The sequence below is a fragment of the Physeter macrocephalus genome, chromosome 7 (assembly GCF_002837175.3).
Source record: "Physeter macrocephalus isolate SW-GA chromosome 7, ASM283717v5, whole genome shotgun sequence".
Lineage (NCBI taxonomy): Eukaryota > Metazoa > Chordata > Mammalia > Artiodactyla > Physeteridae > Physeter > Physeter macrocephalus.
This window is the reverse complement of record NC_041220.1, coordinates 155,806,387-155,831,506: the sequence shown is the minus strand read 5'-3', so window position 1 is coordinate 155,831,506 and position 25,120 is coordinate 155,806,387. Positions and strand designations below refer to the sequence as shown.

Here is a 25,120-nt window from a genome sequence, read left to right as displayed (position 1 = left end):
CGGCAGCCGGAGTTGTGACCACCTGAGCACACCTGGATTTGAACACAGTTGCATTTACTTACTCTGTACAACCAGGGAAATGGCACTCTGTGGCGGCCCGTAAGGCAGCTGAACGCGAGGGTGCTAGGAAGGACTTGTAGAGGATTGGGTCTTGAGTTACATGCTTTGGGAGGAGGGTTCAAGAAAGTGGGGCTTTGCTCTCAGCAAGTGGGGGTAAGTCTATCATGAGCATCTTAATAATTCTTGCCTAAAAGGTGGAAGGAAGGAAGCTGGCATTGGTAAAGAAGCAGCAGTCCCCTGTGTCAGCTAGGAGATGAGGGCATTTGGTCATTTCTGTGGTTTGGACTGTGCTGGGATGTTCGTGGCGGGGCTCACGTGTGACCACAGAGGACTCATGTTTTTGTCTTGATCCGTCACAGCCTCTTCCAGGTGTTTTTCCAAGGAGGAGGCAGAGGACGAATATTTGTTGAGCATTTATTGTGTACCAGGCAACAGGCTAAGTGTTCTAACTAGTAACCTCTCTAAATGCTGTAATCCCTTCCATATAATGACATAGCTGAGGCTCACACAGGGGAAAGAATTGCCTGGAAGGGTTGAACTGGATGTCAGCTTAGGTCTGTGGACACTTCCAAGATCAAGGTGGCCAACATCTCTTTTGAACTTGCTCCTATAACTCAAAAACAGGTCACTGCCAGGTCTCTTGACACATAAAGACACAGCTGCATGAAACACACATCTGTATTAAATAAGACCTAAAAACAAATACTTCGAAAATATGGATTATCTTCACATGTCTAATGGAATTACTCCCCAAATACTGATCTGGTGCTACATGGTACTGGGATTTTAATTTTATTTCCAGAGGTCTATCTGGATAATAGGTGCAGCTGAAATGTTATCTTTCAAATATTATCACTTTTACTTCATTCAGTAATTGAAACAAACACTTCACAGCCAGAATATGGAACTCATATTCATTTCAAGATGAGGGGACTGAGATTCAGTGTTTGCACACAGAAGGAATTCTGAAAATCACTTGAGGGAGTTTTGATGACGATTGGATTACATATGAGCAATGACTCAAATTCAGTCCAAGACATGGTTAGACGTCAGATGCTGGTCAAATACAGAAAAATCTCTGGACCAACTGTTTGGAGAGTCACGTTAACTGGTACTCTGATGAGAAAACCATGTGCAGATGAACAGGGCTTAGTCTTACATTTGACCTATGCTTCTGATCAAATGGAAGTACTCTCGTTTGAGCAAGAATTATGGGAGGAAGCATGAAACAGCAGCACACTTCAGAGAACGCTCATGCCCTTTACTCTGAAAGCTGGCTTGTCTACTATAGAAAAATCTGATCTTACCATTGGAATCACTTATCATTGGAATCACTCAGTAGAGTCATTTTATGATAGACACAGTTTATGCGACCAACATTTTCACTCATAAACATGACTGGAAACAGTGCTCTTTGACCTTGGTTTGCACTTTTTCTACTCTTCTCGAAATTGTCGAACAGTAGGTGAGAGAGTCTGACTCTAAGGAAAGTTGAGGGCAAGGAAGGGAAAAGGATGAAGGAACAGTAAGGCAATAAATACAAGAAAGCGAAAAACCAGACCCAAATCTCCAGTTAGCTCTGGGGAGGACACACACTTGGGAGAATCCTATAACCAGAGATGTTAAAGTGTCCCACTGTTACAAAACTGCACGCTAAATGGGACACCATTTGGGAAAAAAATATGTGTACGCACACATGTGCATATATATACATGTAAAACATTACATATATATGAGATACATACTATATACAAATGTATGCACAGAATTGTCTACTATATATATGCTCTCTCTGTATATGTTAATAATGGTTAACTCTCAGTAGTAGGAACTCAGTTGACTTTTCAAAAAACTCTATCCTCTACACTGTCTACATTGTTTTCTTTTTTCAGGAAAGCATATGGATTATTTCATTATTATAAAAAACAACAAATCTCTTTTATTTTTGAGAATAAAATTCTCAGTTGCATTGAGTTCAACAACTATGATCTATAGCTAATGAAATAAAAAGCTCAGCAGATAAAGGAAGAAGTTGTGTGGTGAGGCAGTGGTAGGAGCGAACAGGGAACTTATGCTTTTCTGCACAAGTCTAAAGGGGTTGACTGTATTTGCAGTGCTTGCCCTGGGGCAGAGTGTGTCAAAATGAGGAAAAATGGAATCAACTTTAATAATCTATACTAGCTCACTAGTTGGCTTTCATTTCCCTTAACTGACAGACTCAACTGGCCAAATATTTTAGAGTTTAATTATAATAATAAACATTCCTGGACTAAGTATGTACCTGGCACCCTTCCAATGCATTTCATTCCCTCCCTTAGCCCTAGAAGGTAGACACTATGATCCTCATTATCCAAAGGATATTGAGAAGTTACATCAAACTGAAATGTAGGGGAGTTGTCACGGAAGCTAAAAAAACCCTAATAAGGAGTGGGGGCAGGATTCAAGTCCATCAAACCCAGGAGGTCTGATGCCATACTCTGCACTCTTGACTACAGCATTTTACTTTCGAACTCTGTTACTGATTTGCAAAATACTGGAGAAAGACAGCATAGAAGATACTTTCCTTTTGTCTGAAAAAAAAATCCAGTACAAGTCCATTAAAATAAGTATATAAATACATAGAATAAATAAATATTAGAGCATTGTTTCTGGAAGGCAAAGGTGGCCCACTTCAGGCAATGGCATCATAGTCCACTATATTCAGCTGTGTTGATAGAACATCTATATACTGAGAATGACTGAGACCAAGTACATTAATTATCTGACCGTATGGTGGAATTTAAGAGATGTGCCACACACTGTATTAGTCAGCATTTACTGTATAACAAGACACCCCCAAAACCCAGTAGGGTTTCCTCTCATGCTTATGGGTCTTTCGAATGACTGTGGATTGGCTGATCAAGGGCAGGCTTGGCTGGGCAGTTGTGCTGTACACTGAAGGTCAGCCTGTACTTAGCTCTGGGCTGCAGGCTGGTTGCCCCACGTGTTCATTTGGGGGCTCGGGCTGTGAAGGGGTAACAGCCACTTCAGGGAAGCTCTTCTTATGGCCGTGGCAGAAACCCAAGAAATGAGCTCAACTCCACAAGCATATTACAAGCCTTTGCTTATGTCATCTTTGCTAATATGCTATTGGCCAAAGTCAGTCACCTGGTCCAGCCCAACAGCAATGGGGTGGGGCGAAATACATTCTGCCTCTAGTGGAAAGGGAGGGGAGCACATCTTTGTAAAAGAATCCAACCACCCCAATGATCTAAATCAGGGGTCCCCAACCCCCGGGCTGCAGACTGGTACCGGTCCGCGGCCTGTTAGGAACCGGGCCGCACAGCAGGAGGTGAGTGGCGGGCTAGTGAGTGAAGCTTCATCTGCAGCTCCGTATTGCTCCCCATCGCTTGCATTACCGCCTGAAGCATGGCTCACATGACTGCCTGAACCATGCCCCTGCCCCGTCCGTGGAAAAACGGCCTTCCACGAAACCAGTCCCTGGTGCCAAAAAGGTTGGGGACCGCTGATCTAAATCCTAGAGAAACTTAAACACAACCTTCTGCTTTTTCACTAAGGACTTTGTCGGGAGCTTACTGAAAACAACACCGTGCCTGCCTCTTAACGTGTGCATTCATACATTAAGTGGGTCATTTCCATGGTTACAAATGATGGATCAGTGTTTTCCTAAGTCTGGCGATATGATGGATTTGGAAGTTTAAAACCTCATTTGCAGAGCCATTTCTGTCCCTCTGGTGGTCTGGCTCTATCCAGGAGATGGGAAAACTCAATTAGACTCCACAGCCTGAAACAGAACAGTATGAAGCTTGTGAAATGGAACAGTGGTCATGCTGGCAGGGGGTGGTGGATGGTCCCAGAGACCGAGCCTTGGGGTTGCGTGCTTACCTGGTGTTACGGAGCGGACGACCACTGGCTTTTCACTCCCTGCCACGAAACCAAACCCCAGCACAGGGTCCCTCCTCATCTCCACCCTCCGAGGAGCTGGAGGGATGATCTGGCAGCTCTCCAACCGAGGGTCATCAAATGGGATTGCCTGTGTCATGTGACTGTGGGAAAAGCACACAGAAGAGAAACTCGGCATCAGTGTACGTGTTTGGCAATGGCCCGGCGACCGCATCCTCTCTAGTTGTAAAACCTTCTCTTCTCTGTTTGGTAGAGAGTGGGGAAGATGTGGGAAGACCCACTGTCATGCTTCTCACATGGCTGCCTTCTTCCTTGAAAACTCTAGGCCCACTTCTGCTTGAGGCCTTTGTACTGGCTGTTCCCCCAACCCGAAATGCTTGTCCTGCAGATGTGTGCATGGCCCACCCTCACCTCTCAAGTCTTTGCTCAAATGTGAGCTTCTGAAAGAGGACTATCGTGGTCACACGCTTTAAAATCGCAGCCTTGCCTCCCCACAGCCAGATCCCTTCACCCTCTTCTACTTTGTTTTCCCCCATAGAACTAATCACTTGCTAATGAGCTGTGGAACCTACTTATTTTGATGCTTATTTTCATTGCTCTGCTCTCCATACTAGAATGTAAGCTCTGTGATGGCAAGGAATTTTGTTTCATTCACTGATTTATCCCAGGTGCCTAGAACAGTGCCTGGCACGTAGTGGATTCTCAATAAATAATTGAATTAAATAGAGAAAAAGATATTTCTTTGTGGAAAACTATCAAATTATAACTGACGTGCTGAGAAAGAACCTCAGAGGGTTCTGGACATTTAGTGGGTAACGCATACGGCTTTTGGCTCCAGTGAAATTGAAGTGATGGGGATCGTTTTGGTGGCAATACGTTACCCTGGTGTCAAATACAGTCCCCCTTTCCAAAGAAGTTGAAGAACTAACTCTTGGCATTTCTGTTCCAGAGAGACTTTCAAATGATTTAAATGAATCTTTTTGTTAACACTTAAACTTCAGAAGTCCTATCGATACTCCAAACTTGAAAAATGTACAGCATTCAAAAATTTTCAAAATGCTTCCACGAATAGCTCATTTGATGCACAAAACAACCTTGAGAATGAAGGAGCAGAGCAGGTATTATTATCTGCATTTTGCCAAGGAGGAAAATGAGATCAAAACAGTGGCTGATTGTTACTCAGGGCCCATGGTTGGTATGCCAGAGAGTTGGGTTGAAAATCAACTTCGGTGACACTTAATGAAGTCTTCACTCATGCACATCATCCAAGGCAGACTTCTTTTGGGGAAGAGTTATTAGTTTGAACACTAGAAATCTCCTTAAATATGTAAGCCAAGATTATTTCAATGACACGGCCTTAATTCAATTTTTTTCCCACTAATCTTCTTCAATAAGTAAAAGAAGATCATTTTAAAATACCTTGAAAGATGCTACTCCATATGCCATCTGGACAACATATTGTTCAAATGTAAAAAAGAAGGACAGAGAAGGAGGAATCCTATTGTCCTTCAGTGTAATGAGTAAGAGTTAAGAAAAATCATTGAAAACCCACTAAATCTGTCCTTTTGGCATATATCGCTGGCTAGGAAAACAAAAGTTTAAAATCCCTTTGAAACACAAAGGAAGGAATGTCTTTTTGATTTAGCAGTTTGTGATCTGGAACACTAGGAAAAAGAGAAGTGTTAGTTGCTAAGGAACCCGTTGTGTGCCACGTGCTGACACTCATCTGTTACCTTGTTTCATCTTCACAGCCGCTGAGATGGAGGGAGTTTGACCCCGCCCACCTCCTCTTTGTAAATGCCCAGAGAGGAAGAATAACTGGGCCAAGGTCACACACTTCTCAGGTGTAAGCCAGGTGCGATTCACACCAGGTCTTCTGATTCTGTGTCACGTGCTTGACCAGCTACATAATTTGCAAGGACAGTACGAAATGAGAATGCAGGGGCCCTCCTTGCAACATGATTAAGAACTTCAAGATGGCAGAAGGTGAAACCCAGCCCAGGGCCTTCTGTGACTGCATGGGTCACAAGCCCATGAAGCAGGCCTTGGTAGGGTGCTAGCCCCAATGTCTCACCACCATTCTAGAAACATCCAGTTCAGAGTGGTGGTGTTATAGGGCCAAAGGGGCAGGGGCTGTCTTCCGTGAAATTGTACACGTTTGTCTGGACCCAGAGAGTAGACATGGCTACCATGGTGGCGCACGCACTTGGGACAAAGGGAAGTGGGCAGACCTCAGGTGAGCAGAAGATCACATGGAGAGGCCTGGCAGTCTGAAGGAAAGAATTCAAAACCCTGATTAAACCAGCAGAACCTATGCAGGGTGAGCCCCAGCGTCCAGGGTAGGAGCTGCAGATGGGGCCCTGGGCGGGAGGGACTGAGACACAGGGAACAGGTGGGGAAGTCAGGGCTGGGAACTAGGACACCAGGAGGACCTCTCATACTCCTACAGCAGGCCCTGCTGGGCAGAACTTGACCCTCCACACTGATCTCTCACAGGCCTGAAACAGGCCTGGCTGTGTGTGCCTGGGAGAGGGTGGGGCTACCTGGGGGGTCGTGGACACTGTTCTGTTCTCTTGTCTCCTCTGTAAGACGGCTCCATCTCAGAGTGTAACAGAGAAGAACAAACTGACTCCGTGTTGGATCTATTCCTTCAGCTCTAACCCTTGTGCTCTGTTGTCTGTGCTTAGTCATGCTGCCTTTGCGCCTTTGTAAAAGAATGCTGCCTACAGCCGGAAATATACAGGAGAGCCCATTCTCAAAGCTCTGACCTTTAAAGGTACAACACTTTCCCGTTTATATACAGATTAAAAGTTGCAGAACAGAAAACAACAAATGCCTTGCTGGAGGATTATAGGAACATTGTGACCAGACCAATATAAGAACAAAGGATTCCGGCACCAAGAAGTTTGCAATAACCAGACACACCCCCTCCGCCTTTCGCATAAAAGAATTCTAACTCGAGTAAGATAGTTCTTTGGGACAGTAGTCCGCCATCTCCTCGGTCTGCTGGCTTCCCAGATACAGTCGCTATTCCTTGCCCCAAAAACTCCTCTCTTGATCTACTGGCCTGTTGTGTGGCGAGCAGTGCGAGCCTGGACTCAGTAACAAGAGTGTGCTGTACTCTAGCTACATTTGGAAATGAGTCTCTCCTTTTATCCCCAGAGGGAACAAAGGAAAAAAGGGAGGGGAAATCCACATTTTTTTGGCCCTGAGCTCTGAGTTTGCACCAGATTCCACAGAAGGCATTCTGAATGATGAAGGTTGTAGAGGTGATGTGACTTGCTAATGGTAGTAGGAGTTGCATTACAGAGAATCAAACTCTGGCTGGCATGATTCTCAATTCCAACTGTAGAGCGGGACTAGGGAAGATGAGTCCCCATGCTGCTGCCAGTACTGTGAAAAGCTTCCAGTAGTGGTTCCCAAACTTTGCTGCATATTAGAATCACCTGGAGAGCTTTAAAAAGCCCTAATGCCCAGGTTTCATCCCAGACCAATCACATGAGACTATCTAGGGGTGGAAGCCAGGATCAATTTTTTAAAAAATTAATTTATTTATTTTAGGCTGCATTGGGTCTTCGTTGCTGCGTGCGGGCTTTCTCTAGTTGCGGCGAGCCAGGGCTTCTCACTGCGGTGGCTTCTCCTGTTGCAGAGCACAGGCTCTAGGAGTGCGGGCTTCAGTAGTCGTGGCACGCGGGCTTCAGTAGTTGTGGCTCGTGGGCTCTAGAGCGCAGGCTCAGTAGTTGTGGCGCATGGGCTTAGCTGCTCCGCGGCATGTGGGATCTTCCTGGACCAGGGCTCAAACCCGTGTCCCCTGCATTGGTAGGCAGATTCTTAACTACTGTGCCACCAGGGAGGCCCCTGAATCAATTTTTTAAAAAGACTTCCCAGGTGATTCCAGAGTGCAGCAATGTTTGGGGATCATTCACCTGCCCAGGGAAGGGTGTGTTCTAGTGCCTTCTGGACAATAGACAAAGGGGACTTGACTGATGTCCCTGACTACCTCCCCTAGTATCCATTGCAAATGTAAGTTAAAATATTCAAAGCATCTCTAGATAGATCATCCTCTTTCCACTACATGATAAAGTAATAGTCTCCAATTTTTAATTCATCATTCACTTAATGAGTATTAGATTATTTTATTAATACCTGACATTTATTAAACACTAACTAAGCCTTTTTCGAGATGCTTTCCACATGTTAGTTCATTTAATTCTCCAAAACAACTCTATAATGCATTCATTTATTCATTTAGTCAACAAATGTTTATTGAACGCCACTGGCTTCTCACTTCTGGGGGTACAACAGGAACGAAAGCAGAATAAGAAAATAAAATATTCACTCCAGTGTGCAGAGACAGGGAATAACCTAATAAATTGGTAAAACATATGGCATATCAGGTCATTTTAAGTACTAAGCAGAAATACAATGCAGGGAGGAAGGCTGGAGAGCTGCCAGGCGAGGGTACTGTGAGATCATGCTAGGGGTCAGGAAATGTCTGGGGGGAGGGGCATTTCGGCAGTGCAAAGGTCCTGAGGTGAGCTATGCCTGTGAGAGCATGCCTAAGGGACGGCCGGGCAGCCGGTGGGGGGGGGGGGAGGGTGGAGACAGTGAGGGGAGTGGTAAAGAAGTGATGAGGGGCTGAAGATGACACAGGCTCTTAGAAGGACTTTGTGTTTTGTTCTGAGTGAAACAGGAAGCTGTTTGACGGTTCTGAGTGGAGAAGTGATGTGATAGCTGCCATACTGAGAACAGACAGGAGTGAGCACTGGTAAGCAGGGAGGGCATTTCAGGGCCCATTGCATCAATCCTGACAAAATATCATGGTGGCTTGGACCAGGGTGAGGGCAGATATGGCAAGAAATCATTGGGCTTTTAACATATTTGGAAGCCACTCTGACAGAGCAGGGATGGGACTCCTACTCTGGAACCTTCTTCCTGCACACACAGGATGGTCCCAGGGAGATGGACCTTTAAGCACATTATCTAATGCAAGTCCTGTGTCTCGATGGATCCAAATTGCAGGAGACATTTTCTCTGGAGCTAATGCTTCACGGTTTGTACAGGAAACACACAAATGCCCAGGTATGGGGCCAACACGAGAACTGGTGTGGTAGTCTGGAATGAGACTGTGGAGCCAGACTCTCTGGGTTCGAATCCTGGTCCCACCACTTCCCAGCAGTGTGATGTGGACAAATAACTTCATCATCCTGCACCTCAGTTTCCTCATCTGCAAAGTGGTGATAATAATAGAAACAACCTCATAAGATCATTGTGAAAATTAAATGAATGAATAAATGTCAAGCAGGTAGCAAACTCTCTGGCATGTAGGAAGCACTCAAAAAGCATTAGCTGTTATTTTCACCTCTTGAGGGCAATGAACAGAAAGGCATATGTTTCAGACATTATGAACTCATTCAATATTAAAATATGAAGACAAACTCAACGTTTCAATTGCCTATAGCCGAACTCTCGGTGAGATGCCTCACAAATCCCAGGTAAACTCTGAGACTTCAATCTGAAGAGTCACGTCAAATGCAGTGACACAGGAAACACAAATATATATTGATATGCACGAGGCAAAACAGTACCAGAATACAGAAGAAAAAAATCTAGGCTTCTCTAGCAACTGCATCACGGTTAGTAAGTTTTCCTCCGCCATGTTTCCAAGACTATTAAGTGACCTTGGAATCTAGGGCTGGGGAATGGGCCCGGGTCATGCGGAAAGTGAGAAGCACTAAATCTGTTTTAGGGAGTGAGACCCAGGAGCAGGCCCTTTCACCTCAGATGCTGCCGTCCTCTGTGTCAACAGAGAATCTGCCCTTGGTCCATATCACTTTCCCACCCCAACAAGGTTTGAAACTTACAAGCACGTGCATATGATGTGGTTGCTGCCTGTTCTAGTATTTTCTTTTTTGTTTATGATTTTTTAATTCTTTTTGTTTTGCTTGCACTTTGAGGATAACCTTCCAATGGCATTATCATATTCTTGCTAAACAGGTTATATTTTCAGAATACATTATCTAAAAATCATCAACGCCTGTCTCTTTTCCAGTAAGAAAGGATCCATACTAAAATGTTCCCCCATGAAACATCATTCTGTTCTTTGTGTTAGGCAAGTACCTTTCGGCTCTCTCCTTGCAATATTTTTTATAAAGATCTGAGTACTTTTATAATGCGCTGAAAAAGCAACATCTTTTTACCTGCTGAACATGCTTCAGTGAATTCTGATGCTGAGCCTTGAAGAATACAGCTGATGAGCTACACAAACTTTCAGCCCCTGCCCCAACCTTCTCCAACAAACACACAGAGATTGGCCAGAAATCTCTGACCTAAAAATCCAGAGTGCATTAACTGAGATGGAAAATGTGTCCATTGAGATCGAATGAGCAATCTTGCTGTTTCTGAAAGATTCATTTCAAAAGGAATGATGGGAATCCTGCTGCCTAACTCCCCACGACAAAAGGAAAGGGCTTTCTTTGAACTCAGGGAGCCTTTCTTCCTCAGCAGAAATAAAAGACTGATACATCCAATGTATCACAAAGAATTACTTTGACTAGTAAAATGTGCCCTGTAAGAAAACCTAAAGTAATTTCAGTTTACCATGCACTCATTAGAGCCAGTGAGGTCCTTTTTTGGAATATGTGCTGAGTAGAAAGATTCTGGAAGGAAGAACCAAATTTAGAAGCCATTCCCTTTGGTGTAGAGTTAAAGAATCTAGGAAGATGGTGGCAGGTGGGACCCCTGGGTAGTTAAGACTGGAATGAAAAGGAGTATAAATAAACATACATGCCTCAGTTCTGCTTGAGAAGGTCATTGTTGGTGTGACCTTTCAGGGATGGGCAGCTGTGATTCCATGAGAGCATTAAGCACCAATATATATTCTCATCTTGGTAGCCCTGGTGTGGGTCGCAGACGGAGTTATTCTTCATTTGCTCCCCAGGATGTGATTTGCCACTGGACGCCACACTGCTTTTCAGTGCCTTCCCACTGGACACAGTGCGTACTTCTCCACCCCTTGACTCTGCTAACATCTCACTGCCCAAAGCATGTGACGTGGCTGAGCCCAGATGTGACAAGCAAAACGCACTTGTTTAGCTGGGCACGAGCTCTTGCTTTTCTCTTGTCACCATGAGAAGACCCTCCCAAGGCAGCTGCCACCCTTTCAGCTTGGGCTCTGGAATGGACACATGTAGAACAGACCAGAGCCAGCAACTCAGTGAGGAGCCAAGTGGAGCAGAGCTGTCCAGCACCTCAGCCTAGATGAGCCAGCTAAACGAGGGGTAACAAATGATGACTGTTTCATGACACTGAATTTGGGGGATGTTTGTTATGCACCAAAAGCTCACTCATACAATCTGTAATTAGTGTTTTCAAGAGTACTTAAAAACCCTGAAATGCCACATCCCCAAAGGATTCTCTCTACCACCCCTATTCTCTACACCATTTATGGCTAAATGTGCTACATTTTACAAAAACACCATCAACACTTCCAAAGGAAACTTCTCCCCTTATTATCCCAGTTGACATGGCAGCCACAGGCACCTCATGATCTATTCTTCATGACTTTCTCATATCTCTGAACTGGACTTAGGTAGTCGTGGCTCCCAAGCCAACAATTCATAAGCCCTGTTGTGGCCTGTGAGGGGCTTAATAAGAAAGGCTCTGGACTTCCCTGGTGGCGCAGTGGTTAAGAATCCGCCTGCCAATGCAGGGGACACGGGTTCGAGCCCTGGTCCGGGAAGATCCCACATGCCGCGGAGCAAACTAAGCCTGTGAGCCACAACTACTGAGCCTGCGCTCTAGAGTCCGCGAGCCACAACTACTGAGCCCACGTGCCGCAACTACTGAAGCCCGCGTGCCTAGAGCCCGTGCTCCGCAACAAGAGAAGCCACAGCAACGAGAAGCCCGCGCACTGCAACAAAGAGTAGCTCCTGCTCGCAGCAGCTAGAGAAAACCCGCATGCAGCAAAGAAGAGCCAACGCAGCCAGAAATAAATAAATAAATACATTTATTTTTTTTAAAAAAAAAAGAAAGAAAGAAAGGCTCTGAGCAAAAGTGCTGAGCGAGGCAAACTAGAGTTCCCCAGAATAAGAATGAAAGTAGGAAGGAAAAAGAAAGCAGAAGCGTGAATTACTGAGGTTGATAGGTCACAACTGAGAGGGATCATGTGGTAGATTAGACCCCAAGATAGGTTTCCAGCAAGTCAAAATTACGATGATGTGTGTGGCAAAATAACATATTGAAAAGAATTTTTGCTTTGTTCTCATTGAGTTTCTTCCTCTCCCAGGTCTAGTAAGGTAGACAGGCTTCGTTCAGTCCCTTGCCTCAGGGAAGATGCATTTACCAGAGCCCAGAGAAAAAGCTGACGGCAGAAAGCCTCTCTCCTGACTTGTTTCGTGAAAATCTGAGCAACTTGGCTTAGGAGTCAAGGGCAGAGGACCCCTGTGAGGTGGCAGAAAGCTCAGGAGAGAGAGCTTGGTGGTAAGTCTAGCAAAGCACCAAGATGCACAGGCTGAGCCTAAAGAAATGGCAAAGTCAGTGAACTTCAGGGGACCATGCAGGCTCAGACTCTGGTATCTTAGGACTGAAGAACACAAAGGCCTGTTTGAATTTCTGTTCTGCAGAGATTCCGAGGACTTCTGAATATTCGACATGATTATATTCCAATGGCCAAACAGCAAAAATGTAATATGATGACACTCACACACGAGTTTAAGGGTAAGATTTATATTGGCTCTGTGAGAAAACAGAAACTGAGTAAACAGCGTCTTTGAAGGAAAGGAGAAAGGGGAGTTGGAAGAGAAGTGACGCCACTTGGAGAGAAACCATACTGTGGAGCGACGTTACGCAAGGAGATCCAGGAAGTCCTGCTAATGAGGGTCCTGAAGCTTCTCTGAATCTGGAACTACCTCCTAGAGCTGCTTCCCATGAGGCTAGGAGGCTCAGCCACGCGGCATTTCCATTCTCATATGTCCGTGAGATTCCATGTCTCTTAGGATCTACAGTATGTATTTTTACACTCAACTCCCCCCTTCCCCCTCCTTTTTTTTAAAACAAATCCCAGCAAGCCTCTGTCCTTTAGGATCAAAAGAGCCCAACCAAATCCCACCACTGAAGATGAGTTAAATTTAATATAAACATAGATAACTGGACATGACGTGTTTCCAGGTCACATAACACAGTGAGTCTCAGGCTTTTTGCCTTTGTGAATAGGCAGGTTATGCGTTCAGAGGAACTTAACCTTCACTAATCAATTCCACAGGCCACTGTCAGTCAAGTCCCACAACATATCAGGAGCATTTAAAGATTAAGAACTGTTTAGTCAAGCTTGGAAACTTACATAGTACTTAAAAAGCCAAGATAATCCAGAATTCTTAAACTTAGAAACCACAAAATGTTTGGAGGAATCTTGTTAAGAGAATTTTAGGAGGACTTGAAAAAAATGGAATTTTTCCTTAACGGGTAGACTAAATATGAAAATTTTCAGTTCTTTTCAAATTAATATATAGATTTAATGCCATCTAATAAAGATATATCAACAGTCCTTTTAAAGAGTCCAACAAAGAGAATTCTAAATTTTATATGACAATATAAAAGAACACTCTGAACAAGAACAACACTCTGGTTGTCGAGCCCTACAAGATACTGAGATACTGGGACAAACATAGAAAAGTATAAAATAATGGAGTAGCAGCTTTGAGTACAACAAAACAAGGTTCCAGGGTAAATTTAGAGATGAATGCCCGCTTGAAAGAATTCAATGCAAGCTTTGGCACCAAAGAAAGTGAAGTGCTTTAGCATGTCAACAACAAGGCTGCTTTCGAAACAAAACCATTAAAGTACAGTAGAGTGACTATGAAAATCTTTTGTCCTACACAGGGGTTGTTGGCTACCTGGTAACAATGAACTAAAAGAGTCGTCTCTTCAGAGTAAAGGAGATATTATAATAATGAATGAGAAGGTAACTTAATTTTGTAAAAGAAACTTGGATTGTGGTACGAATATAGGGAAACAGATGTTTGGCAATGATTCTATCATTATGTGCTTGTTTTATTGAAAATTACGCAAATCTGTATCTATCAAAACAGCAGCCTTTGAAAACTTGAAAGTGAATTTTTCTAACCTGTTTTTAAAAACCTGCAAATAAAGCATTTCAGCGAACTGTGGACTCATTCGTTAAATATGATAAATGGCAACATCTTCCATTTGGTTTGTGAGAACAGTTGAAGGACATCAAGGAATACGGAAACTCTCCAGCTGAATTTCAACAAAATCCCTTGCATGGATGGAATTGAAAAACAGTATTTCCTGATCTAATAAGCAAGCTGGTGAAACACTTTGTCCATTTGCCTCTTCATATGTTTCTGCAGTTCCCTTTTTCTCCAACGACAATGACTGAAACCAAATAAAGAAATAAGATGAACTTGCAATCAGACCTTCAAAATTTATCCATGAAGTGGTAAACCAAGATGCTCAAAAATAAATAAGCACCCTCAATAACTCTGCTGTCATTTAAAATATCATATAATTGTTAATGCAGCAGTGATAGCATAAATGTTTACAAGTGATTAAAATGTATATTTCACCTTCAACTCATTTTAACATCTATTTTTCAGCCACGTATATTTTATATATATATAGTATGAATAAATGAATATATATTAAGGGGGCACGTGTTTAAAACTTTTTTACTAATAGGCATACAAAAGCACCAAATGTGGACATTTCTGTTCTGTATGATCTAGGGGGCTCCTGACTTATGGGGTGGGCCCAAAGGATGTTTTATATACTCAAACATGATGGACAGAGTCGCTGATATCACAAAGCTCATCACAACTCTTGAAAAGTCCAGCTTTCACATTCAGAAATATTCAGTGGCATTTTCAGGAACCTAAAAATGAAGTTAGAGTGCAGCTTATGGGAAATGGTGCCTTTCCATCCTGCTTATCTGATCCTACCCCAGCCACCAAGATGAGAGAGTGGCCCCAGGTTTGAGTGACTAAGGGACAGACAAATTGATGGTTCTTACATGTGCTCTTGCTTTGGGCTCCACTAGATTGAACCCTCTGGGGATTGGAAATCCAACCACCACAAATCTAAGATTTCATGGATATCTGTTGCTTACAGAGCATAAAGTATTGCATGGCTGGGCAGACTTTTTCTTCTTGATTGATTACCCTTTTTTTTTTTTTTTGGACCTATAGGAAAATATATTTTTGAACAAAAGACTTGATAACAATGAGCAAAGCCTTTCCCCAAACATGTTAAAATCATCACTTCAGGTCTGAGACTTTTTCTCCATCAAACTGGATTCTACCCATATTTTAGTGCAGTACTTGGAGGGGGGAGGGGTGAAGACACAGGAGGTCTCTCCTCCCCATCCCAAGGGGCTGTTGTACATCCCTGTGATCTATGCATATTCTTTGAAAATTTATACTTAGAAAGTGAAAACAATCCCATGGTTCTTATAAATTCAAACTGTAAGAGTGTGTGTTACAGAAACCCTGATCTAAGATAATATTTTAAAACATGAATTGATCCTTATAAAAGAGGTATTTTTAGAGAGACGATTAGGCACACTTTATAAATTTCATGATCTTCTAATCTTTACACAAAAGATTTCAAAAAGTGATTAAGTGGTAAGGGCTCACTTTGACGACTAAGAACTTCTGATGGAAGTTAAATGGCATTGGTAAGGAAATCACAGTATCAGAGGTTTAAGCTAACAGTCCTGTGTTAATTAAAAACTGTGATCTCTTAATCTTTTCTTCATTAAAATAATTATGCCTACCCCCTACCTAGAGTATTTAGTTTTCTTAGACATAAAACTACATAACTGCCCAAGGTTACACATCTTTTCTGTTTGGGGTTGGTTTTGTTTGCTTATGTTTCCCTTGTTCTAAGCCCCATAACAAGAGAACCGAACCTCACTTCCGCACCCCCTAGATCCACGCCTGGCTCCTTTTCTACGTGTCCTGTGTGCTGGGAGCTTTGATCCTGTGGGTGGCAACATGTGGGCCTGCTGCCCTCTGGCTTCCATTGGGTTCAACCAATGGGAGGTGCTGGCAGGGGAATGTGAGGTGAGGAGGAGAAAGAGATCAGGGTATTTCACCCCCCTACTCCCTCCTTGGTTTGGTGCAGGTCTGAAGTGACTTCATCCACTCTGATTACTGTGCCAGTCACACCAGGCCCCTTGCACAGCTCCAAGGCTCACCATGCTCCATGCCAGGCCCCTGAGCCTAGCGGTGCTAACGGGTCTCAGCTGCTGCTAGTCCCTGGGTGCCTCCATGGGACCTGTTGGTTTCCTTGTCTGAGCCCACACTCATGCATTTCCTGCCAGAGCCAGGCACCGTGCCTCTCTCTTCCAAGAAGCAATCTTGTAAGTCCCAGGAAACAAACCCTGCCCCGTGGACGGCACAGATGGAGTCTCCTTGAGCTGGCTTCCAGTGAAAAACATAATTCTAGCTTCTTTTTTGATTCTTAACCAAGAGATAATAAATACATCTGCTTTGAGAGCAGCACTGAGATCAATTATCCAACTAATATATATTTATAATGCATCAACCATACTTAAATTTACACCAATGGTTCTCAAAAACAAACAAAAACAACAAAAACCCTCCCCAAAACCTATGAAGGAAACATTTCTTTCTGAATGAAACATTATCTTCCACATATAAACCTTTAAAGTCAGTGAAGACTTTGAATTCTTGTATTGACCACTGTGGAATCCATTTCTATTTGCCTAATTTAAATGAGATGCGAACTCTTTTTATCTAAATTGAGGCATGCTTTCTTTGTCTCTCTGTCAAAGTATTCTTAGTAAACTTTTATCTTTGGTTGACATTACATACAGTCAAATTTGCAAGAAGAGAATATCACTGAATTTGAGAGCTGGATGAGATCTTGGCTAATGCTTTTATGTTTTAGAACAGTTGATATGCTCATTTGAAGATTTCGTGTACCATTTTCTTTCAAGTTGGCAGAAACTGACTTTTCAAATTCAGTCAAAATCAGTCCCTTTTGTTATTTAGGGTGGATCAAATGTATCGACCATTTATTCAACAGCTATTTAATAAAAGCTCTCTATCTGCCTGGTGCCCAGGATGTGGCTATGTTTCAGACCAACAAGCTTATATTATAGTTCAGGTATCGGCAAACAATAGCCCATGGGCCAAATCTGATCTCTGCCTGCTTTTGTATATAAAGTTTTACTGGAACACAGCCACACCCATTTATTTATGCACTGCAGCTGTTTCCATGCTATAAGGACAGAGTTCAGTAGTTACGACAGAGACTGGCCCACAAAGTCTAAAATATTTACTATCTGGTCCTTTTCAGAAAGAAATTGTTAACCCCTCTTCTAATGGAAGGACTCATACAATAAAAATCAAATAAACATGAGCTATTTCACATATTGTCGGGGGCTGGTAGTTTGTATGAAGAAAAATACAGCAGGATAGAGAGTGAAAGAGGGGAGTGGATCGTTTTAACAAGATGGAGTGGAGGCCTCTCTAAGGAGGCTATTTCTGAGATCTGAATGAAGTGAGAAACTAAGCTGGGGGGGATACCCATGAGAAAAACATCCGAGGCAGAATAAACAGATGTATAACGACCTTGAGAGAGGAGTCTCCAGGCCATTGTTTTAATCATGCATTTGTTCCTTTATTCAAGGAAGCTTCAGTGAGCATCAGTTTACTGTGAAGTTCTCCTTGGTTCTATGCCTTCAGAGAAATTCCCCACCCTCAGAGAAACTCCAAACCCCTAAGAGATGCCAGATATATAAACATCTGAGTATAACAGATTGCTAGAGGCAAATGTGATGGAAGGGTTCACCCCATACTGTGAGGGTACAATCCGTGGGGGTCTTCAGTCTAACCCAAGGGCAGTGAATGGGGACCAGGAAAGACCTCACACAGAAGATGCCCATGACGTGAGTCTAGAGATGTGAAGCGGTAACTACCAAAGTGAAGGGAGTTATACTCCAATCCAAGGGAAGAGTAAGCAAAGCCATAGAGGCATAAAAGAAACTGTTCTTGGGACAACTGTTAAGTGTTGCTTGCTGGGTAATAGGGCAGAGTGTTTAGGAGAGAGCACAGTATCGAGGAGAAAGGAGGTTAGAGAGGAAAACTAGTAGCCGTGTTGGAATGCTGTCCAATATCAGCCATACACCCTTTATGTACACAAGAGCACATCCTTCCTGGAAAGGTCAGAGGCTCTAAAATCTATCATATGATTAGAATCTAGTATGCAATGAGTTGAGGGAAAAAAATCCTGAAATTCTCTCCATATTCTAGAAAATGAAGAGTAGGATATCTTAGAGAATAAGGTAAACATAGTCCTTAAATATTAACTTGAACCCACAAATTATTAATTTTATTTATGAATTGGACTATTATTCATTTGGAAGGTTATAGTTCAAAGGACCACAGAGTTTAAACAGAACCCAGACCGATACATTTTTCCAGTCATGCTTTCAGTTTTAGCAAAGGAGATACAATAAATCAAGGATCTATTAGGGCTTGTATAAATTAACATTCAAAATAGATTCCACTAATTCATGATCAAATTTATCCTTCAAGGACTCAGTAATATTTGTCAATACCACCACTGAAAACCATTTCAACAATTAGTCTTTCATCCAGTTCATCTACTCAGAGAGATTGTTATCGGCGTTAGATGATGAATTTAGCGCCTGCAAGATGCTTATTGACTGTGCCTTGTGAATCTAATTGTAGGATCTAAAAGGGCAAAATGTTTGTCAGTTTCCTTAAAGCTGCAAAATCCCTACAGCTAGGCTGGTAATCAATTACATTAACTGAGTTCAATTCAACGTGTTTAAGAGCCGACTTTTATGTTAATGACACTCTAATGTGTCAGAGGCAATAACAGTCAAGTCACATCCTTGGGTTGATTGAGATGCTGAGCAGAGCCTGTAGCGCTCAACCTCGACTCTCACCATCAACTCTAGATATCCATTATTCCCAAGAACACTCAACCCTACATTGAGATTTACTGCTGATTAAAAATTTAAAAGACAGGTAATCTAGGCAGGTAGCCACATAATAAACATTCGGAATCATATGCTCTGTTTGGCAATAATCAATATGAACAGTGTGAGATCTGGGTGAGTATAAGTTAATGGGAATTGAATTCGAGAGAAGGCTATAGAGTACTTCAAATACCACTAGGGAAATTTCTGGATAATTCATTGGTACAACCACATTAGAAAACAATTTAGCAGTAAGCCCAAGCTTTTTTATTCTCAACCCTGACTCTGGAGCTATTGGGTAGGACCCAGACACATGGATCTTCAGATCATGTCAATGGTCCTTCCATGACATTTGTTAGGTAGTCCTGTGGTTTCAAGAGAGCACTCCAGCGAGACTAGAAGTGCTGGTGAGCAAGTTCAACCTCAGGGAAAAGCGCTGGGAGGAAACCAGAGTATTTCATTGCTCAGACCCCATTCAAGCAGGGAAGCCCTTCCATTTCAGTAGGTGGAAGACAATAGTCACTGAGAGTAGAATGATCACTATCTTCCAAGATAATGAATTTCCCACCACCTGTCTCCATTTGGAAACAAAAACATTAAAGTTAAAATAATTAAAGAAAGTGTAACAATGTTCTGATATTTTCCATGATATCTGCTTTGATGCTATTTGCTTAAAAATATTTTAGTTTTCGGACCCAACTTAGATGATAACCTAAATCATACTTTAAAATCTAGTACCACACAGGAATCTGTGTTTTTAAAAGGCACTCCAAGTGATTCTGGTGTATGGTTTAGGATTACACTTTGAAAAGCCCTGGCTTGAGGCTTCCCTGGTGGCGCAGTGGTTAAGAACCCACCTGCCAATGCAGGGGACAAGGGTTTGAGCCCTGGTCCGGGAGGATCCCACATGCCGCGGAGCAACTAAGCCCGTGTGCCACAACTACTGAGCCTGCGCTCTAGAGCCCGTGAGCCACAACTACTGAGCCTGCGTGCCACAACTACTGAAGCCTGTGCACCTAGAGCCCGTGCTCCACAACAAGAGAAACCACCGCAATAAGAAGCCTGAACACTGCAATGAAGAGGAGCCCCCGGGCTTCCCTGGTGGCACAGTGGTTGAGAGTCCGCCTGCCGATGCAGGGGACACGGGTTCGTGCCCTGGCCCGGGAAGATCCCACGTGCCGCGGAGCAGCTGGGCCCGGGAGCCATGGCCGCTGAGCCTGCGCGTCCGGAGCCTGTGCTCCGCAACGGGAGAGGCCACGACAGTGAGAGGCCCGCGTGCCGCAAAAGAAAGAAAAAAAAAAAAAAAAAAAAAAAGAGGAGCCCCGGCTCGCCGCAACTAGAGAAAGCTCACACGCAGCAACAAAGACCCAATGAAACCAAAAATAAATAAATATTAATTAAAATAAATAAATAAATAGATAAATGAAAAGCCCTGGCTTAGTGGGAGACATCCAGGAAGAGAGCTCAAGAGATGAAACAGCCAGCCAACCTCCATGTATCTTGTACCTTGCAGCTCCCCACTCACTACACAGCTGGCGGGAATGTTGGCCTCTGTTATATTATCTTGATTCCCAGTGACTTTCTTGAGAATCTGAGTTCCCAGATGGAGAAGCATTTATGGGAGGCAATAGCAATTCTTGATGACAAACAATTTGATGACTTGAATAGACATTTGCCATTATGTGGGTATGAATCCAGACCTCTGTCAAGGACTGGAAAACATATAGATTAGAAGCACATGTGTTAAAACTCTTCTGTTGCACTGTTGATAACTGATGTGCCAACATCTTGTGGACAAAGGAAACAGCTCTTCATTGCTTTATTTTAATTTCCTGTGTTGTTCCCACACAGACTGGAGCTGCTGGGACTTGGGAACATTCCTACCTGAACAACTGGAGTCCAAGCCAAGTTTACTTTATAGACCTTTCACTGTGGCCATTTGCGTTTGCCTTTTGTCTCACTAAGAGAACTTCTGGGAAAATTTTACTTCATTTTATGTTAGATTCATTGGAATAAGCTCAAAATATCTCAAGCTTTCAGAGGCCATGCATGCTTAATGGCATACTGAAATTTTTAAAGAGCTCAATTATTTTCCAGAATAATTCATATGTGTCAGCAGTATCCATTTTACCAGATGCAGATTTCTTATGATCATAATTGATGTTTAACAAAATATGGAACAGAGGCACTTTCAATGACATATATTTAGCAATTTTATGCATGCCTAATTGTCACAATAGTATTCATTTAATTCAATTTAACCGAAAACTACTTTCAACCTTTATTAATGTGACACTTATTCTCTGGGCCACACAAGCCATAGGGGAAAGAGATCAAAGACACAGGATAAAACTCTGGGAGATTTTGCCCCAATCCCTCTCTGCTTTTAAAAAAGGGCATTAAAACTTTATGCTCTTTACTCTTCCTCACAAGTGGTTTCCATTCTCTTCAATAATTTACATTTATTTATCTAACTTTTAAGTCGTATCTTTAAAATCAGGCACCGTGCTAGGCCCTGAAGAAGAGAAGCAGTACCATTACAGCAACAGGTGCTGCTAACATGCGCCGAGCTTGCCAAACACCGTTCTCAATTATATATACGTATTAGAACATTTATTTTCACAACAAACCTACTAGATGTGCAGTATTCTTATCAATCATAGTTGAGGACACTGAGGAACAGAGCAGTAACATTTAAGCTATGAAAGTACTAGAAGAAAATACTAAAGAACACATTTAGAGTCGGGTAGAAAGGGCATTTCTAAGTAAAAATGTGAAATCTAGAAGCTACAGAGGAAAAGACAAACAGGTTCAACTACATTGTAATTTTAAAAGGTAAAAACATAAGCAAATTTATAACACAATGCGCTGGAAGAAAACATCTGCAACATATGGGACAGAAAAATATATAATATACATAATAGAAAAAGAGCTTGCACAATTCAAAAAGAAAAGATAATAACCCAATTTTAAAAAATGGTGAAGTATATGAACAGGCACATAGATAAAAATAATGTAAATGGACAATAAGGTTCTGAAAGACACTCATTCTCACCAATAAATGCAAAGTAAAATAATGATATACCACTTTTCCCCCCCTGAAGTAAACTGTAAGGTGGTACAACCTGTTTCTGAAGGGCCATCATAAGCTTTCAAAATTTAAATGCATATAATATGTGTCTTAGCAACCTCATTTCTAGGCCTGTATCCTATACAGCAACTGGGTAGAGCTATGTGCCCAAGGATATGCACTGCAGCACTTTACTGGGGAGAAAAAATAAAAAGAAACATGAGAATAAAGGAGTTCTCTTGGAAACTGAATATGTAATTTCATAGTCAATTCAATAGAAAGCTTGAAGGATGAATTTTAAAAAAAAATCTTACAGAAAATTGAACAAAAGGACAAAGTGTTGGAAATAGAAGAGAGAAGAAAAAAATTACAGATGATCAACTCAGAAGACCCAATATACGAATGATAAGAATTTCGAAAATAGGTGTTAACTCTTCTCTAAATGTTAAAAAAACAAAAAGAAATTCCAAAATAGAAAGGACAAATGGGAGAAAGGAATTATCGAATAAATGAATCTGAATAGTTCATTTAGCCTGAGAGCCCTTAGCCTGACAATAAAAGCACCTTCACACCTGGATGCACCACAATGAAATTTTAATATACCAAGGATAAAAAAATTATCTTTAGAGCCACAGAGAGAAAAGACACATTGAGGATAATGGAATGAGAACCAGATCATTATCTGACTGCAGGACTGGAGGCGTGAAGGCAATGTAACTTGACTTAAATCTTCTGTGGGAAAATCATTTTCAACCTAGATTTCTATGTCAAGTGAGAAGGCAAAATAAAGGTATTTCCAGACATGCTAAGATTTAGGAAGTTTACTTCCCACACATCTTTTCTAAGCAAGTTGTCTGAAGATGTGCTCCAACAAAATCGAGAGAGAGAAAGACATGGGATCAAGGAAACCATGGCTGCTACATGGGATAAGAAAGAAGAAAAGTCACAGAATGACGTTCTGTAATGGCCTAGGAAGTCACCAATCCAGATTAGAGCAGGAGGAGAAACTGAGGAAGGAGTTGAATGGGAAAGAAGGTGGTTTCAGAGATTTGACTCTACTCTTGAGAAGGACAAAGTATTTAAGGCAGGACATGCGAGGGGAGAAATGAAAAAAAGTCAGAGACTGCTAGAAAAACAAAAAATTGTAAAATAGTTGCAATATAACGAGCAATAATTAGCTAAACAATGAATAATATTTTCTTAGTAATAAAAAGTAAAACTCTTCATTGAGTTTTAAAAAAAATTTATTTATTTATTATTTATTTTTGGCTGCATCGGGTCTTCGTTGCTGCGCACCGGCTTTCTCTAGTAGCGGCGAGCGGGGGCTACTCTGCGTTGCGGTGCACGGGCTTCTCAACGCGGTGGCTTCTCTTGTGTGGAGCATGGGCTCTAGGCACACAGGCTCCAGTAGCTGTGGCTCGTGGGCTCTAGAGCGCAGGCTCAGTAGTTGTGGCGCACGGGCTTAGTTGCTCCACGGCATGTGGGATCTTCCCGGACCAGGGCTCGAACCCGTGTCCCCTGCGTTGGCAGGTGGATTCTTAACCACTGCGCCACCAGGGAAGCCCTAATACTCTTCAACTGAGTTTTAAAATTTAGAATCAACCTATAGATAAGGCCCAAAAGACTCATTAATGGTTACAGGATAATTGTAGATGTTTCCAACCTTTGTATTATTAAAGACAAAATATGGAAGACAAAAGGGAGGGCTAGGAGAAGTAAGCAGGAAGAGTGCATGGATTCTATTTTCATCTACTAAATGAAAATTACTAGCATCAGAACATGCCGTTTTCAGTAGAAGGAAAAAGAAATAAAAGTATAATCAATCACTTAAAAATCAGCGGTAGAACTACACTGGAAAAAGAGGTGCGTGAGGAGGTGGGGGACAGTGTGACCTAGCTCTTCTCTGGCAGAGTAAGCAACAGCAGATAAGGTCTAAAGTTGGTAATCCTACAAATACTAGTATAAGCATATTATTTAGATCAGGAGTTGGCAGATTTTTGCTGTAAAGCCCCAGAGAGTAAATATTTTAGACTTCGCTGGTTATATAGTCTCCATCACAACTACTCAACTCTGCTACCGGAGCACAAAAACAGCCATGGACAAATGTATAAAGAATGTGTACGACTGTGTTTCAATAAGACTTTATTTATAAAAACAGGCAGAGGGTCAGATTTGGCCTATGGGCCATATAGTTTGCTGGGCCTAGATCTAGATATACATGGGAAATCACCACATTTACAAATACAATAGAGCATAATTTTCCAAACTATCATTAGGGACACCTTAAAGATGAACACTTCCTTCATTTAGCACCTAGAAGAAATCCTCTCTCTTGATTCTCAAAGTCATGTCAAAAGCACAAATGCTCCACTAAGAGTAAACAATGGTAGCCTTTTCCCATTCCTTAGGACAGGAAAGGTCAATGGATGAAATGCACTTAAAATTGAAGCTTTAATCCAGTATCTCTCCAGGTAAATCACTGATAAGTGCCTCCTTTCGGCAATTTTAGAATCGAATACTGCTGAATTCTGAACCCCTGGAAGGCTGTGTAATATCTCTTCATTTTCAGTCTCTGCCACAGTAGAGAGCACAGAGTTGGTGTGCAAAGAATACTTGGAAAATACAGATATAATGTAGCCCAGCATACCTGTTCAGTTATTTTAAGTTTCATGTACCAATGTTTCATGGGGTTTCACAAAGAACTCCAGAGATGTCATGCCCCATTTGAAATTTCAGAACCATGGTTTTAGTTTTAAACTTGGTATAGCCAACTTGGCTTTATCTAGTTAGAAGAACAGAGAAGCTATCCATCAAGATTATGAATTAAGGTTAGAAATTTTTGCAAGGCTCCTTTCAGGCTTTAGAATTTCATGAAGAATAACAGGTCTTTTCATACAGGTATGTGAAAAGCTATTAAAAATATTAAAAATATTAAAAAAGCTGTTAAAAATATTTTTAAGACAAAACTCAAAATGTAATTGTTGATAATTGGCAATTTGAAAGTTTGTGAGCACTGTCTATGACCATGGAGGAGGCAATCATATTAAAGTTTCCTGTTATTCTTCAAGACATTGCCTTCTCTCCTAAAATTAAAA

General features: G+C 42.1%; 1 protein-coding gene across 1 annotated transcript in view; it reads right to left on the bottom strand.

The window, feature by feature from the left end:
* Positions 1-25,120, bottom strand: part of FRMPD4 (FERM and PDZ domain containing 4) — a 194,514-nt gene that overhangs the window by 107,384 nt on the left and 62,010 nt on the right. Inside the window, exon 2 of the mRNA XM_024115501.1 lies at positions 3,946-4,106. Coding sequence (XP_023971269.1) covers positions 3,946-4,106 — 161 coding nt within the window. The remainder of the gene's footprint in view (positions 1-3,945; positions 4,107-25,120) is intronic.